The 16,482-nt window shown below is 37.8% G+C and overlaps 1 protein-coding gene across 1 annotated transcript in view; it reads right to left on the bottom strand.

Annotated features, from left to right (window-relative positions):
- Nucleotides 1-16,482, bottom strand: part of LOC126236076 (sodium-independent sulfate anion transporter-like) — a 169,290-nt gene that overhangs the window by 31,268 nt on the left and 121,540 nt on the right. The window contains exons 6-8 of the mRNA XM_049945136.1: nucleotides 12,164-12,341; nucleotides 11,866-12,042; nucleotides 159-320 (exon numbers count right to left, since the gene is read on the bottom strand). Of these exons, the coding sequence (XP_049801093.1) occupies nucleotides 159-320; nucleotides 11,866-12,042; nucleotides 12,164-12,341 (517 nt within the window). The remainder of the gene's footprint in view (nucleotides 1-158; nucleotides 321-11,865; nucleotides 12,043-12,163; nucleotides 12,342-16,482) is intronic.

The following is a 16,482-nucleotide window of genomic DNA, read 5'->3' as shown; positions in this document are numbered from 1 at the left end:
TTAAAACAGAAATACAAAATGGTTTCTCTGATACTATGAGGAAGGTAATTAATATTATGCAACAGACACAACAAACAAAATTTTGTGAACAACTGATGGATTGAAGTTTGAGTTTGTGTGGAGTGGATAAAACTGTGAATTATTATTATTATTATTACCTGTGTAGAGGCCTCCTAGAGTTGTCCTCACACCACTTGAATTATTAACAGCACTACGAGACAATGAACCACTTCCAGGAAATCCTTGAACAAATGAATTACCAATGTTGCAGACTCCAATGGCGAGTAGTTCTTGTGTAGCATCTGTTGGTTTACCATTTGCTACAAGTATAAGAAATACCTTATTAGTGTTAATGCTGAAGTTAGTTAAAATGTTTTGTACAATGGTTTCTTTCAGAAAAAATAAAAATGTAGGAGATAAAAACAAAGGAGTTGAAAAGAGTGCATTGTACTGAGCACATTGTAATAATTAGATAACACACTGTCCAATCAGGATACACATTGCTGGAGAGGGCTGCAAAATAGCAGACTCAAACAAATGCTCTCATTAGTAATTGTAAAAAGGTAGGAAAGTATGGAGATGGGACCTAGGTAAATTGAACGAGCCAGAGGCTATTGAGAGTTTCAAATGGAGCTTTGTCGACTGAAAAAAGGAACGGAATATTGTAGAGGGCCAATGGGTAGCTTTGAGGGATGAAATAGTGAAGGCAGCAGAGGATCAAACAAGTAAAAATGGCAAGAGCTAGTAGAAAACCTTGGATAACATAAAAGATATAGAATTTAAGTGGCAAAAGGAGGAAACCTAAAAAAGTAGATGAAAAGGAATAAAAAATTTAGCAAATGAGATTAACAGAATATGCAAAATGGCTAAGCAAGAATGGCTAGATGAGAAATGCAAGGCTTTAGAAGTATGCAATACTAGGGGAAAGATAGTTATCACCTGTAGGAAAGTTAAAGAAACTTTTGAGGGAAAGAGAAGCAGTAGTATGAATATCAAGAGTTCAGATGGTAGTGGAAGGAATACACAAAAGGGCTCTATGAGGGAGATGAACTTGAATACAATATTATATACATGGCAGAGGAAGTAAATGAAGATGAGATGAGAAATATGATACTGCAAGAATTTGATATAGTACTGAAAGAGGTAAGTTGAAACAAGGCCCCAAGGGTAGGTGAAATATTCTTAGAAATGTTGAGATCCCTGGGAGAACCAGTCATGACAAAACTATTCCACTTGGTTTGCAAGATATGAGACAGGGCAAAAAACTCCAAAGTTTGACAAGAATGTAATAATTTCAATTCCAAATAAGACAGATCTAAATACTATCAAACTATCAAGCGTAATAAGGCATGGTTACGAAGTACTGATGCAAATTATTCACAGAAGAATAGAAAAACTTGTGGAAGCTGACCTATGGAATAATCAGTTTGTGTGCCAGACAAATGTAAAATACATGGGGCGATACTGATCATATGGCTCATCTTAGAAGATAGGATGAAAAGAAGCAAACCTTTATTTATAGTGCACTCAAAAAAAAAAAACTGATACACCGCAAAGGAACTACTTGAATGGGATGGAAATCAGTAAATCAGTAGATGTGATGTACGTGTACAGGCAAACAAATGATAACAAATTCAGCAAAATTTGAGAGAAAGAACTTAGCAAATTGGACAAGTCAATAACATGTTGGTCCCCCTCTGGTCCTTATGCAAGCAATTATTTGGCTTGGTATTGTTTAACAAAGTTGTGGGATGTCCTCCTGAGGGATATTGTGCCAAATTCTGGCCAATTGGCATGTTAGATTGTCAAAATCTCGAGCTGGATGGAGGGCCCCACCCATAATGCTTCAAACGTTCTCAGTTAAAAGGAGAGATTTGGCAACCTGGCTGGCCAAAGTGGGCTTTGCCAAGCATGAAGACAAGCAGTAGTAACTCTCACCACATGTGGGCAGGCATTATCTTGCTGAAATGTAAGACCAGGATAGTTTGCCATGAAGGGAAACTATGTGGGATGTAGAGTATGACTCACATACTGCTGTGCTGTAAGGGTGCCACAGATGACAACCAAAGGGGTCCTGCTACAAAAAGCCCAGACCATCACTCCTGGTTGTCAGCCCATATAGCAGATGACAGTAAGGCTAGTATCCTGTCATTGTCCATGGCATCTACAGACACATGTCTGCTGATCATCTGGGCTCAATCTGAAGCAGGCCTGAAGACAATTTTATTGCAGTCAATTAGATTCCAGATGTGATGGTGTAGATGCCATTTCTTTGCATAGCAACATCCCTTTGGTTGTCATCTGTGGCACCCTTACAGCACAGCAGTATGTCAATGATATTGTACATCACGTGTTGTTTCCCTTCATGACAAGCCATCCTGGGCTTGTATTTCAGCAAGGCAATGCCCACTCACACATGGCGAAAGTTTCTACTGCTTGTCTTCATGCTTGCCAAACCAAACCTTGGCCAGAAAGGTTGCCGGATCTCTCCCCACTTGAGAATGTTCATTATGGGCAGGTTTCTCCAACCAGCTCTGGATTGTGCAAATTGGACACAATATCACCAAAATATCTTTCCAAAAGAAGTTTTCTGCGATGTAGAAAAAGAATGGAGTTTATTCAAGACACTTTAGTTGAAGCAGCACAAAAAGTATGTGGCAGAACATCTGGAAAGGAAAAAGTAAGACAGACTGGTTGGTGGGATGATACCACAATCCAAGCAGTTAGAAGAAAAAAATGGGGCATGGAGAAAGTGGTGGAAAACTAAAAATGATGAGGACCATAAAACATATATAGAGGAAAAGAAGAAGTGCAGAGAAATAGTGGAAACAGCAAAGAAAAAGGCATGGGAAGAGTTTACAAAAAACCTGAAGAAGACGTGAAGAGCAATAACAAAATGTTCTATAAAATGATGAATAATAAAAGGAAGGCTTCTGATGTACCAGTAAAGATGGAAACAGAGGATGGTACTGTGACTGAAGTTCCAGGAAATACAAAATATATCTGGAGATAACATTTTAAGAAACTGTTAAATGCTGAGGAGCAGGTACACATGGAAACAACAAATCATGGAGAAATTGACAGAAGTTGGGAAGCAGAATTAGGACAAATTACACGGGAAGAAATGGAAATAGCTGTGAAGAAGATGAATGGGGGGAAAGTCCCAGGACCTGATGAAGTATCAGTGGACATGATAAGAGCAGCAGATCCAGTGGGAATGCAGTGACTGTATAGAGTACTATCAAGTGTGTGGAGAAATAGTACAATACCTGATGATTGAAGGGGAGACATTGTTACCATCTTCAAAAAAGGCAATAAAAGGCTTTGTAAAAACTACAGAGGAATAATGCTTATGACTCATACAGCCAAGATTTTTGAAGGAATTTTACTAAATCGAATAAGTGAAAATATAGAAAAGGAGCTGAGTGAAGAACATCATGGATTTAGGAAATGAAGAAGCACGATCGACCTGAAATTTGTGACTATAACAAAAGGGTGATCATGGTTTTTATAGACATAGAAAAGGCATATGACTCAGTTAACAGGGAAAGACTCTGGGAAGAAATGAAGATGACATATACAGAAGATGGATACAGTAATGTAATAAAGACAATGTATAGAGGACACAATGGTAGAATTAGAATACCATTGGGGAACTCCGAATACTTCGAAATAAGACAAAGACTTAAACAAGGAAGTATTCTATCTCCTGCACTTTTTAATGTTGTGATGGAGGGAATGAATAGTGCAGTTACAGATATAGTAAAAGAAAAAAGACAAAAAGATGATTTTTGTAGATGATATATATGGTAATATGGGGTGATAAAGAGGTAGATGTACAGCTACAACTTGATGCGTGGAAGGAAATAATGAAAAGGTTTGGATAAAAATAAATAAAGATAAGAGTGAAGTAATGGTATTGGGAAGAGACAAAGGGATCAAAAGAAATATAACTTTGAATGGAGAACCCCTCACAGTTGTAGACAGTTTCACTTATTTAGGGAGTGAAATATCTAGTGATGGAAGAATAACCAACGTAATTAATAGGAGGTTACAGATGGGAGGCAAAGGAGGAGAAACATGGACAATGACAGAAAGAGACTGGAGCAGACTGCAAGCAGGGGAAATGAAATTTCTCGGAGCAGTTACAGGGAAAAACACGAATGTACAGAGTAAGAAATGTAGATATTAGAAAAGACTTTAAACAAGAAAGTATGAGAGAAGAAATTGAAAAAAAAAAAAAACAAAAAAAACAGATTAATATGGTATGGGCAGGGCAGCAAGTGGAGGAAGAAAAGTGGTGGGAGGACTGAGCCAAATGGAGAGGACTCGTCAGCAGCCAGACCCGGCAGTAGCTGGAGCGGAATCAGGATATACCGGGTGATCAAAAAGTCAGTATAAATTTGAAAACTTAATAAACCACAGAATAATGTAGATAGAGAGGTAAAAATTGACACACATGCTTGGAATGAAATGGGGTTTTATTAGGGAAAAAAAAAAAACATAGTTCACAAAATGTCCGGCAGATCTCTTGCCCACGTCGTTTCGGGATGATCATGTGCTCAGCCGCCACTTTTGTCATTCTAGGCCTCCCAGGTCCCCAGACCTCAGGCCGTGTGATTATTGGCTTTGGGGTTACCTGAAGTCGCACGTGTATCGTGATTGACCGACATCTCTAGGGATTCTGAAAGACAACATCCGACGCCAATGCCTCACAATAACTCTGGACATGCTTTACAGTGCTGTTCACAACATTATTCCTCGACTACAGCTATTGTTGAGGAATTATGGTGGACATATTGAGCATTTCCTGTGAAGAACATCATCTTGGCTATGTCTTACTTTGTTATGCTAATTATTGCTATTCTAATCAGATGAAGCGCTATCTGTCGGACATTTTTTGAACTTTTGTATTTTTTTGGTTCTAATAAAACCCCATGTCATTCCAAGCATGAGTGTCAATTTGTACCTCTCTATCTACATTATTCCATGATTTATTCAGTTTTCAAATTTATACTGACTTTTTGATCACCCGGTAGATAGATAGATCGCTCAGGAGGACATCCAACAGCTCTGTCAGTCAATTCCAAGCCAAATAAATGCTTGCATAAGAGCCAGACATGCTACTGACTTGCTCAGTTGGTGAAGCTCTTTCTCTTGAATAACTCATCCAGTTTTTCTGAAATTGTACATGTACATCACATATACCAATTTCTGTCACATTTGCATGATTCCTTTTTATTATTATTATTATTATTGTTTAGCAGTGATTGAGAAAGGAGTGAGAAAGCAAACAGAACTGCAGCCTGTCCCCAATGTTATTCAGTCTGTACATTGAGCAAGCAGTAAAGGAAATCGAGGAGAAATTTGGAAAGGAAATTAAAGTTCAGCAAATAGAAATAAAAACTTTGTGATTTGCAAAAAAACATTGTAATTCCAGCAGATACAGCAAAGGGCTTGGAAGAACAGTTGGACATAATAGATAGTGTCTGGAAGAAAGTTTATAATTATGAATATCAACAAAAGTAAAACAAAGGCAATAGCATATAGTCAAATTCAATGAGGTGGTGCTGATGGAATATGACTACGAAATGTGACATTAAACGAAGTCTTTGAGTTTTGCAACTTGGGCAGCAAAATAAGTGATGATGGCTGAAACAGAAAGGGCATAAAATGCAGATTGGCAATAGCAAGAAAAGCATTTCGGAAAAAGTGGAACTTACAACAGTTGTTGTTGTGTTCTTCAGTCCAAAGACTGGTTTGATGCAGCTCTACATGCTACTCTATCCTGTTCAAGCCTCTTCGTCTCCAAATAACTACTGCAACGAACATCATTCTGAATCTGATTACTGTATTCATCTCTTGGTCTCCCTCTAAAATTTTTAGCTGTGTCCCCCCCCCCCCCCCCACTTCCCTCTAACATTAAATTGGTTATCCCTTGATGTCCCAGAATGTATACCCTCAACTGATCCCTTCTTTTAGCTAAGTTGTGCCACAGATTTCTTGTCCTTCCAATTCTATTCAGTACCTCTTTGTTTAATAACAATCTACCCATCTAATCTTCAGCATTTTTCTGTAGCCTCTGTTCCTTTCTTGGTTCAAATGGCTCTGAGCACTATGTGACTTAACTTCTGAGGTCATCAGTCACCTAGAACTTAGAACTAATTAAACCTAACTAACCTAAGGACATCACACACATCCACGCCTGAGGCAGGATTCGAACCTGCGACCGTAGCGGTCACTCGGCTCCAGACTGTAGCGCCTAGAACCGCACGGTCACTCCGGCTGGCTTCCCTTCTTGTCTAAAGTGTTTATTATCCATGTTTCACTTCCATACATGGCTAGTCTTCAAAAAAATACCTCCAGAAAAGACTTCCTGAAACTTAACTCTATATCTGATGCTAACAAATTTCTCTTCTACAGAAATACTTTTCTTTCCACTGCCAGCCTGCACTTTAATCACCTCTACTTGGCCAACATCTGTGTACTATTTTTAGTGCCTTATTTCCTAATCTAATTCCCTCTGCATCGCCTGATTCAATTCCATTATACTAGTTTTGTTTTTGTTGACATTCACCTTATATCTTCCTTTCAAGAACTGTCAATTTTGCTCAACTGCTCCTCAAGTTCTTTGCTATCTCTGACAGAATTACAAAACCATCAGAAAACCTGAAAGTTTTTATTTATTCTTCCTGAACTTTAATTCCTGCTCCATTTTTCCTTTGGTTTCCTTTACTGCTCGCTCAGTGTACAGACTGAATAACATTTGGAATAGGCTACAACCCTGTCTCACTCTCTTTTCATACAATGCTTCACTTTCAAATCCCTCAGCTCTTATAACTGCCTTCTGGTCCCTGTACAGGTTTTATTATTTATCCAGTGGTGGATAAACTTCAGTTGTAATTTTACTATCAAGATAATTACTTACAAAATGCCTTGCAAACTGCAATGTTCTCTAATAGTGCAACCAGAGGTCGAACAAATATTCCAGATCCAAGATTTGAACACATGCCGAGAAATGAATATGAAACTGTTGAATTTCCAGAATCTATGGTCACACTGAATTGTGGTAACTGGAATGCTGGAAGACCTGCTGGTCACCATAAATTTTATTAACTGAATGACCCCCACCCTGCCCCTTTCACTAAATAATTAAGCTAGTACAGTAATTAAGAACTTGTGCAAATTTTCATAAATAATTATAAAGATTGAGCCTGAACCAGTAAATGGGTTATTCACAATGCAGGCATATGAAATCGTTCCATGAATTTTTACACATACCTTTAAAACCAAATTATTGTCAAAATATAGAAAATCTAATATAGCCATTTTTTAAACTAAAATGTCATTTCCAAAATGCTAAAATGTTCATATGCTAGCCTTTATAAGGCCAACTCCACCCCCAAAATCTTCAGTCTGCATGCTGATGTCTCAACATCATTATGTTTAAAATACCTGTGTAAAGATCATATCATCTTGTATGTTGCATCTCTACAACTCTCTATGGGAGAAGTTCAGTTCATTCCTAAACATAGATCATGCAGTACTTCTAGGTTACAGTCTGGTTGTAACATGTTAATTACTGAGTAACAACTACAAACATTTCTGAGCATTATAATCAGTCTTCATGTAACTAATTGTATCCAGTAACAGTGTAATTTGAAGACAACTTTAATATTAATACCTAAAAGTGCAATGTGATTGTCTTGCCACTGTGATACTGTTTCATAGGATTGTGGAAATGCAGGCAGGTGAAGAATCTGTGATGTGAGAACTGGAGCTGGCAATCATGTCACATATAGTGTCGATGTATGGGCGAAAAGCCACATTGATCAGAAATTTTTGAGGTGTACATTCGCACATTTCCTGTTACGCCAGTTTTACAGCAAGTCAATGAACTTTCTGTAATGAAAGTTCTGCTATCCTTCCTTTAGGAGTTAACCCTCCCTCTCAGAGGTAAGACCTGAAGTGGAAAAGAAACTGACAGAATTTAATTAAAGAGTGTCCCAAACAGCTGGCAACAGCTTCCAAAATGACAATACTGTCATGTGGTGGCTTCCTGTGAAAAGTGTTGGAAGCTACAAGGTTATATGAGGAAGTAAATACAAATAGTTTTGGCACTGAATAATAAAACATTGTTTTACACCAGTGATCATTTAAGAGTTAACTTTCTTGTCTCTTGATTTACAATGGTGGTTTCAAAGAGCTAGAGGAAATGATTATTTAACAGGAATATTTTACCCTTTTGTGTCTCCCTGGATGAAATTCTTGAATAGTTCTCTCCTTTACCCCTATCTTTCCAATGCTTTGTTGACCATTAAGGCAGAAAGGAACCTCATCATCACAAAAATAGCAGTTTTTCTTCTTCAGTTTGTGTCTTTGTCTGTTTCCCATCGCTAGCTTCAATTATGTTATCCTATCTTGTCTTTCTTCCCCCATGAACCATGGACCTTGCCGTTGGTGGGGAGGCTTGCGTGCCTCAGCGATACAGATGGCCGTACCGTAGGTGCAACCACAACGGAGGGGTATCTGTTGAGAGGCCAGACAAACATGTGGTTCCTGAAGAGGGGCAGCAGCCTTTTCAGTAGTTGCAGGGGCAACAGTCTGGATGATTGACTGATCTGGCCTTGTAACATTAACCAAAACGGCCTTGCTGTGCTGGTACTGCGAACGGCTGAAAGCAAGGGGAAACTACAGCCGTAAATTTTCCCGAGGACATGCAGCTTTACTGTATGATTAAATGATGATGGCGTCCTCTTGGGTAAAATATTCCGGAGGTAAAATAGTCCCCCATTCGGATCTCCGGGCGGGAACTACTCAAGAGGACGTCGTTATCAGGAGAAAGAAAACTGGCATTCTACGGATCGGAGCGTGGAATGTCAGATCCCTTAATTGGGCAGGTAGGTTAGAAAATTTAAAAAGGGAAATGGATAGGTTAAAGTTAGATATAGTGGGAATTAGTGAAGTTCGGTGGCAGGAGGAACAAGACTTTTGGTCAGGTGATTACAGGGTTATAAATACAAAATCAAATAGGGGTAATGCAGGAGTAGGTTTAATAATGAATAAAAAAATAGGAGTGTGGGTTAGCTACTACAAACAGCATAGTGAACGCATTATTGTGGCCAAGATAGACACAAAGCCCATGTCTACTACAGTAGTACAAGTTTATATGCCAACTAGCTCTGCAGATGATGAAGAAATTGATGAAATGTATGATGAGATAAAAGAAATTATTCAGGTGGTGAAGGGAGACGAAAATTTAATAGTCATGGGTGACTGGAATTCGTCAGTAGGAAAAGGGAGAGAAGGAAACATAGTAGGTGAATATGGATTGGGGGGAAGAAATGAAAGAGGAAGCCGCCTTGTAGAATTTTGCACAGAGCATAACTTAATCATAGCTAACACTTGGTTCAAGAATCATAAAAGAAGGTTGTATACCTGGAAGAATCCTGGAGATACTAATAGGTATCAGATAGATTATATAATGGTAAGACAGAGATTTAGGAACCAGGTTTTAAATTGTAAGTCATTTCCAGGGGCAGATGTGGATTCTGACCACAATCTATTGGTTATGAACTGCAGATTGAAACTGAAGAAACTCCAAAAAGGTGGGAATTTAAGGAGATGGGACCTGGATAAACTGAAAGAACCAGAGGTTGTAGAGAGTTTCAGGGAGAGCATAAGGGAACAATTGACAGGAATGGGGGAAAGAAATACAGTAGAAGAAGAATGGGTAGCTTTGAGGGATGAAGTAGTGAAGGCAGCAGACGATCAAGTAGGTAAAAAGACGAGGGCTGATAGAAATCCTTGGGTAACAGAAGAAATATTGAATTTAATTGATGAAAGGAGAAAATATAAAAATGCAGTAAATGAAGCAGGCAAAAGGGAATACAAACGTCTCAAAAATGAGATCGACAGAAAGTGCAAAATGGCTAAGCAGGGATGGCTAGAGGACAAATGTAAGGATGTAGAGGCTTGTCTCACTAGGGGTAAGATAGATACTGCCTACAGGAAAATTAAAGAGACCTTTGGAGAGAAGAGAACCACTTGTATGAATATCAAGAGCTCAGATGGCAACCCAGTTCTAAGCAAAGAAGGGAAGGCAGAAAGGTGGAAGGAGTATATAGAGGGTTTATACAAGGGCGATGTACTTGAGGACAATATTATGGAAATGGAAGAGGATGTAGATGAAGATGAAATGGGAGATAAGATACTGCGTGAAGAGTTTGACAGAGCACTGAAAGACCTGAGTCGAAACAAGGCCCCGGGAGTAGAAAACATTCCATTAGAACTACTGATGGCCGTGGGAGAGCCAGTCATGACAAAACTCTACCATCTGGTGAGCAAGATGTATGAGACAGGCGAAATACCCACAGACTTCAAGAAGAATATAATAATTCCAATACCAAAGAAAGCAGGTGTTGAAAGATGTGAAAATTACCGAACTATCAGTTTAATAAGTCACAGCTGCAAAATACTAACGCGAATTCTTTACAGACGAATGGAAAAACTGGTAGAAGCGGACCTCGGGGAAGATCAGTTTGGATTCCGTAGAAATGTTGGAACACGTGAGGCAATACTAACCTTACGACTTATCTTAGAAGAAAGATTAAGAAAAGGCAAACCTACGTTTCTAGCATTTGTAGACTTAGAGAAAGCTTTTGACAATGTTAACTGGAATACTCTCTTTCAAATTCTGAAGGTGGCAGGGGTAAAATACAGGGAGCGAAAGGCTATTTACAATTTGTACAGAAACCAGATGGCAGTTATAAGAGTCGAGGGGCATGAAAGGGAAGCAGTGGTTGGGAAAGGAGTGAGACAGGGTTGTAGCCTCTCCCCGATGTTATTCAATCTGTATATTGAGCAAGCAGTAAAGGAAACAAAAGAAAAATTCGGAGTAGGTATTAAAATTCATGGCGAAGAAGTAAAAACTTTGAGGTTCGCCGATGACATTGTAATTCTGTCAGAGACAGCAAAGGACTTGGAAGAGCAGTTGAATGGAATGGACAGTGTCTTGAAAGGAGGATATAAGATGAACATCAACAAAAGCAAAACGAGGATAATGGAATGTAGTCAAATTAAATCGGGTGATGCTGAGGGGATTAGATTAGGAAATGAGACACTTAAAGTAGTAAAGGAGTTTTGCTATTTAGGGAGTAAAATAACTGATGATGGTCGAAGTAGAGAGGATATAAAATGTAGACTGGCAATGGCAAGGAAATCGTTTCTGAAGAAGAGAAATTTGTTAACATCGAGTATAGATTTAAGTGTCAGGAGGTCGTTTCTGAAAGTATTTGTATGGAATGTAGCCATGTATGGAAGTGAAACATGGACGATAACCAGTTTGGACAAGAAGAGAATAGAAGCTTTCGAAATGTGGTGCTACAGAAAAATGCTGAAGATAAGGTGGGTAGATCACGTAACTAATGAGGAGGTATTGAATAGGATTGGGGAGAAGAGAAGTTTGTGGCACAACTTGACTAGAAGAAGGGATCGGTTGGTAGGACATGTTTTGAGGCATCGAGGGATCACAAATTTAGCCTTGGAAGGCAGCGTGGAGGGTAAAAATCATAGAGGGAGACCAAGAGATAAATACACTAAGCAGATTCAGAAGGATGTAGGTTGCAGTAGGTACTGGGAGATGAAGAAGCTTGCACAGGATAGAGTAGCATGGAGAGCTGTATCAAACCAGTCTCAGGACTGAAGACCACAACAACAACATCTTGTCTTTGATTGTTATTATATATTGTATAAGAGTCTAATATAAAACTGCAAAAATGTAACAAAATACATTATTTCCTTTTATTATTTATCCAGTGGTGGATAAACTTCAGTTGTAATTTTTCTATCAATATAATTACTTACAAAATGCCTTGCAAACTGCAATGTTCTCTAATAGTGCAACCAGAGGTAGAACAAATATTCCAGATCCAAGATTTGAACACATGTCGAGAAATGAATATGAAACCGTTGAATTTCCAGAATCTATAGTCACACTGAATGGTGGTAACTGGAATGCTGGAAGACCTGCTGGTATGTAACCTATAAAAATTAAAATGAATGATTCATTCAATGATCAGTGACAGCCACAAGTTTTATCTATATAATAGTAAAGAAGAGGTCAAACATTATATTTAAGGTAAATTCTGTCTGCTGTACATACCAATCAGATTAACAGGTACTTCATCCAGTAATGAAAGCTGATACCCTATAATTCCACATACTATTACTAGAATGGCATTTCTTGAGGTTGCAATAAGCCACAAAAATTTGTTCACCACTTTGTGGATTGTTTCCTTATGCTCGTCTTCCTTTGGTCCTACTTTGATGTTTGCTAATAACTGCAAAACAAGAAAATCACCTGAGAAAAGTTTATCACATTATTTCATGAATTGTGAAACTGTAAATTAACAACACAGATTGATTTTTGAACCCAATGAGAAAGTAAAAAAAAGGCAATAGTAGTTAGTTGTGATAATAAATACAAATGTGCTAGCCAAACCTGAAGCCTACAGGTTATTTTCACATTAATAAAGGTATTGATAATAATACGTTATCAGATGAGCTGAAATCACAGAGTAAAGCCAGGCAATAACATAACGTTTTAAACACGGGAAACCTCAACTGTAAAGAACACACAGTTTTGTCTATTGCCTACCAGGCTCTTTCTGAATCCTTACTCAAAGTGTTCCTGTGCTACTATTCATAATTTTCTTTGTAATCTGATCACCATCTGATAGCACTACATATTTCTTTTTTTTCCTTGGGATTATTTATTGTCCTCTGTGATGTAGTTGTTGATGAGTAATTCCATATTTTGGTATTTCACAATCTTGGACCTAAGAGAGTATATGCAAACTCTTTGGGAATATTCATATTGAGACTGGTATCAGTGACCATGAGGCTTTTGCAGCAACAATAACTTCATCTTCATCTATACTGTGCATAGTTATCAGGGTTTCTTTCTATTCCATTCACATATTGAGTGTGAGATGATTGACTGTTTAATTGCCTCTGTGCATACTGTAATAAATCTAATCTTCTCCTCGCTGTACCTATGTGAGAAACGAGTAGTGGGTTGTAGTATATTCCTGGAATCATCATTTCAAACTGGTTCTTGAAACTTTGCACGCAGGCTTCCTCAGGGTAGTTTACGTCTATCTTCAAGAGTCTGTCAGTTCATTTTCTTTAGCATCTCTGTGACATCCTGTCATTCATAAAACAAACCCATGTCCATTTGTGCTGCTCTTCTCTGTATACATTCAATATCCTCCGTTAGTGTTATTTGGTGTGGGTCTCACACACTTGAGCAGTATTCCAGAATGGATTGCACAAATAATTTTCAAGCAATCTCCTTTGTAGACTGATTGCATTTTCCCAGTATTCTACCAATAAACCGAAGTCTATCACCCACTTTACTCATGACCGAGTCTATGTAATAATTCCATTTCATATATCTACAAAGTGTTACACAAAAGTATTTGTAAGAGTTGGCCAATTCCAGCTATGACTCATTGATATTATAGTCAAAGGATATTACGTTTTCTCATTTTGCAAAGTGCACAATTTTACATATCTGAATATTTAAAGCAAATTGCCAATCTTTGCACCACTTTGAAATCTTATCAAGATCTTACTGAAATTTTTATGCAGCTTCTTTCAGACAGTACTTCACTATACATAAAAGCATCATCTATAAAAAGTCTGATTACCATTAACATTGTCCACAAGGTCATTAATATACAACATGAGCAGAGATGGTCCAAACACTCTTCCCTGGGGCACACCCATAGTTACTTCTATATCTGACAATTACTCTGCATTCTCCCTACCAAAAAATCCCCAGTCCAGTCACAAATTTCACTTCATATCCCAGATGATCAAACGTTTGACAACAGCACACTGGAAACTGAGTTATACTGGTACAGCATCTATCTGACTACCTTTATCTTGGTTTCAGTATGTCATGTGAGAAATATGCGAATTGGGTTTTGCGTGGTCAACGTTTCTGGAATCCATCCTGGTTGGCATGGAGGTCATTCTATTCAAGATACCTCATTATGTCTGATCTCAAAATATATTCTAAGAATTTACAATAAATTGATACCAAGGTTATTGGATGACAGTTTTCTCGAACACTTCTTCTGCCATCCTTGTTAACAGGTGTGACCTTCACCTTCTTCCAAGTACTGAACATGGTTTTTTGTTGGAGGGATCTATGATAGATTATAGTTATAAGACAGGCTAAATCAGCCACAAATTCAGTATAGAATCTGATAGGGACTCCCATCGGTCCCTGTAGCTTTGTACAATTTTAACAATTTCAGCTGTTTCTCAACACTACTGACGTGAACACTTATTTCACTTATATTTTCAGTGATATGCTTTCCAGCACAAAATTAAACTACATTAAATTCCCTAAAAGATATATCACATTCAGTTTTTCTTTAGGAGTAATAGTTTCTGCATTGTGGGGGATAGTTTATCAAAAATAGTGTTTTAATGGTACACAATTAATGCTTATTGATAAATGAAGTGGGTTGAGAAAAAATGTTAAGTGTGTGTACTGCAGGAGAACAATGTTAAGTAATAAATTGTGCTCTAGGGTTGTAACAGGGTGGAAAGGGGGGGGGGGGGAGGAGATGAGGTAAGAAGCATGAGGGAAGGTCGGTCAACAGATTGTGTCATTCACTTCCCTCCTTTATAGGTCTGCAAGTTGAAGAGTGAGAAGGCAATTCCCCATTCTCTCTACCGCACTACATCGTGGAGTCATACTGAGTCCGCAGTGTGGCCTTAGAATCACTGACAACACAGTGTATAGATGTGCCTGAGAGTGTTTATTTTCCACAAAATGCATTTTAACACTACATGGAATAAATGTTTGAATTATTAGTAACACTGATGCAAGAGAACTAAGCCAGTTGTTAGCTGCCAGAAAATCTTGGCATTAGGGGAACAACTAACAACTGGCTCAGCTCTTATCTTAAAACCAGGGAACAATATGTGGAAATAGATCAAGAAAGGGACAATGTCATTAGGAAATATAGTTCCAAGCTACTGACTGTTAAATATGGAGTGCCACAAGGATCAGTTATGGGCCCTGTTCTGTTCTTACTCTATGTAAATGACCTAAACATAAGCAATGACAGCAGTAAAATATTTCAATTTGCTGATGATACGAGTGTTCTTATTACAGGAAACCCAGAAGAAACTCTTGTAAAAAACATAAAAGAAACCACTGACAGGCTAACATGTTACTTTGATGACAACGACTTAATAATAAACACTGAAAAAACTGTAGCTATGGATATACACACAGCACAAACAAAAAATCTGATATCACCCAATCTAGAGCTATATGGACAGACAATTGCCAAAACAGCCTGTACCAAAATTCTTGGACATCATCTACAAGACAACTTGAAATGGAAAGCACATATTGAGCAGATGAACAAAAAATTAAGTACTTCTTGTTTTGTGCTGCATACATTAAACAATTGTACCAGCTACAACAACCTTCAGTGTGTATATTATGCAGTTGTACACTCTCACCTCTGGTAGGGGGTTTTGTTCTGGGGAAATTCTGGAGATGCCATCAAAACATTCAAAATCCAAAAAAAATTATAAGAATAATGGAAGGGGTACATAATCGCAAATCATGTAGACCATTGTTTCAGAAAAGGATGATCCTGCCACTTCCTTGCATATATATACTTGAAAATATAATGTATTTAAAGCAAAACTTACATACAAAAAGACCACTCTCACTCAAAATCACACAATACACAGCTATGATACAAGACAAAAATTGGATGTACATGTTCAAAGCAGCAACACAAAGTTATTTCAAAACAGCCTTATCCATCCTAGTATCAAACTATACAATGCCTTAGCAGATACCATTAAAACACATACAAAACATTGGTCACTTCAAATCTAAACTGAAGTCGTACTTGGTTGATCACTGCTTTTACACAGTAAATGAATACCTACAAAACTAAATTTTGGTGTGTTTACCCAATGTAGTCTCATTCAGAAGAACATTTATATTTTATCTCTGTATATAGCATAACAACATTTATATAAATATTCATCATTAATTCATATATTATTGTGTGTTATTATGTACAAAGGTATATTATATGTAAAACTGTTAATATTAACAAAAAAATCCAAATATCTCTTGCACATTGTGCAGCTGTGGATGAAAATGGATCAATAAATCAAGTCAATCAATCAATACACTTATGAGGAGAATCAACACAAATCTCTGCCTCTGTTCTGCAGTTCTAGAGGGGAAATTGAATCTAAGCAATTGTGTATGGCAGCTGTACAATTCTTCTGGGATATGCAATTTCCTCCACCATAAGTACAGCTTGGTTTTCGGCTTGCAGTCAGACTATATCTCCCCAGAATTTCCTGTCTACTTCTCTTAAAACAGTGGGAAAAATAAGTTAACTAAGCTCCTGTTTGTATAATGGA

This window comes from Schistocerca nitens, chromosome 2 (assembly GCF_023898315.1).
Source record: "Schistocerca nitens isolate TAMUIC-IGC-003100 chromosome 2, iqSchNite1.1, whole genome shotgun sequence".
Classification (NCBI taxonomy): domain Eukaryota; kingdom Metazoa; phylum Arthropoda; class Insecta; order Orthoptera; family Acrididae; genus Schistocerca; species Schistocerca nitens.
This window is presented reverse-complemented; position numbering and strand designations above follow the sequence as displayed.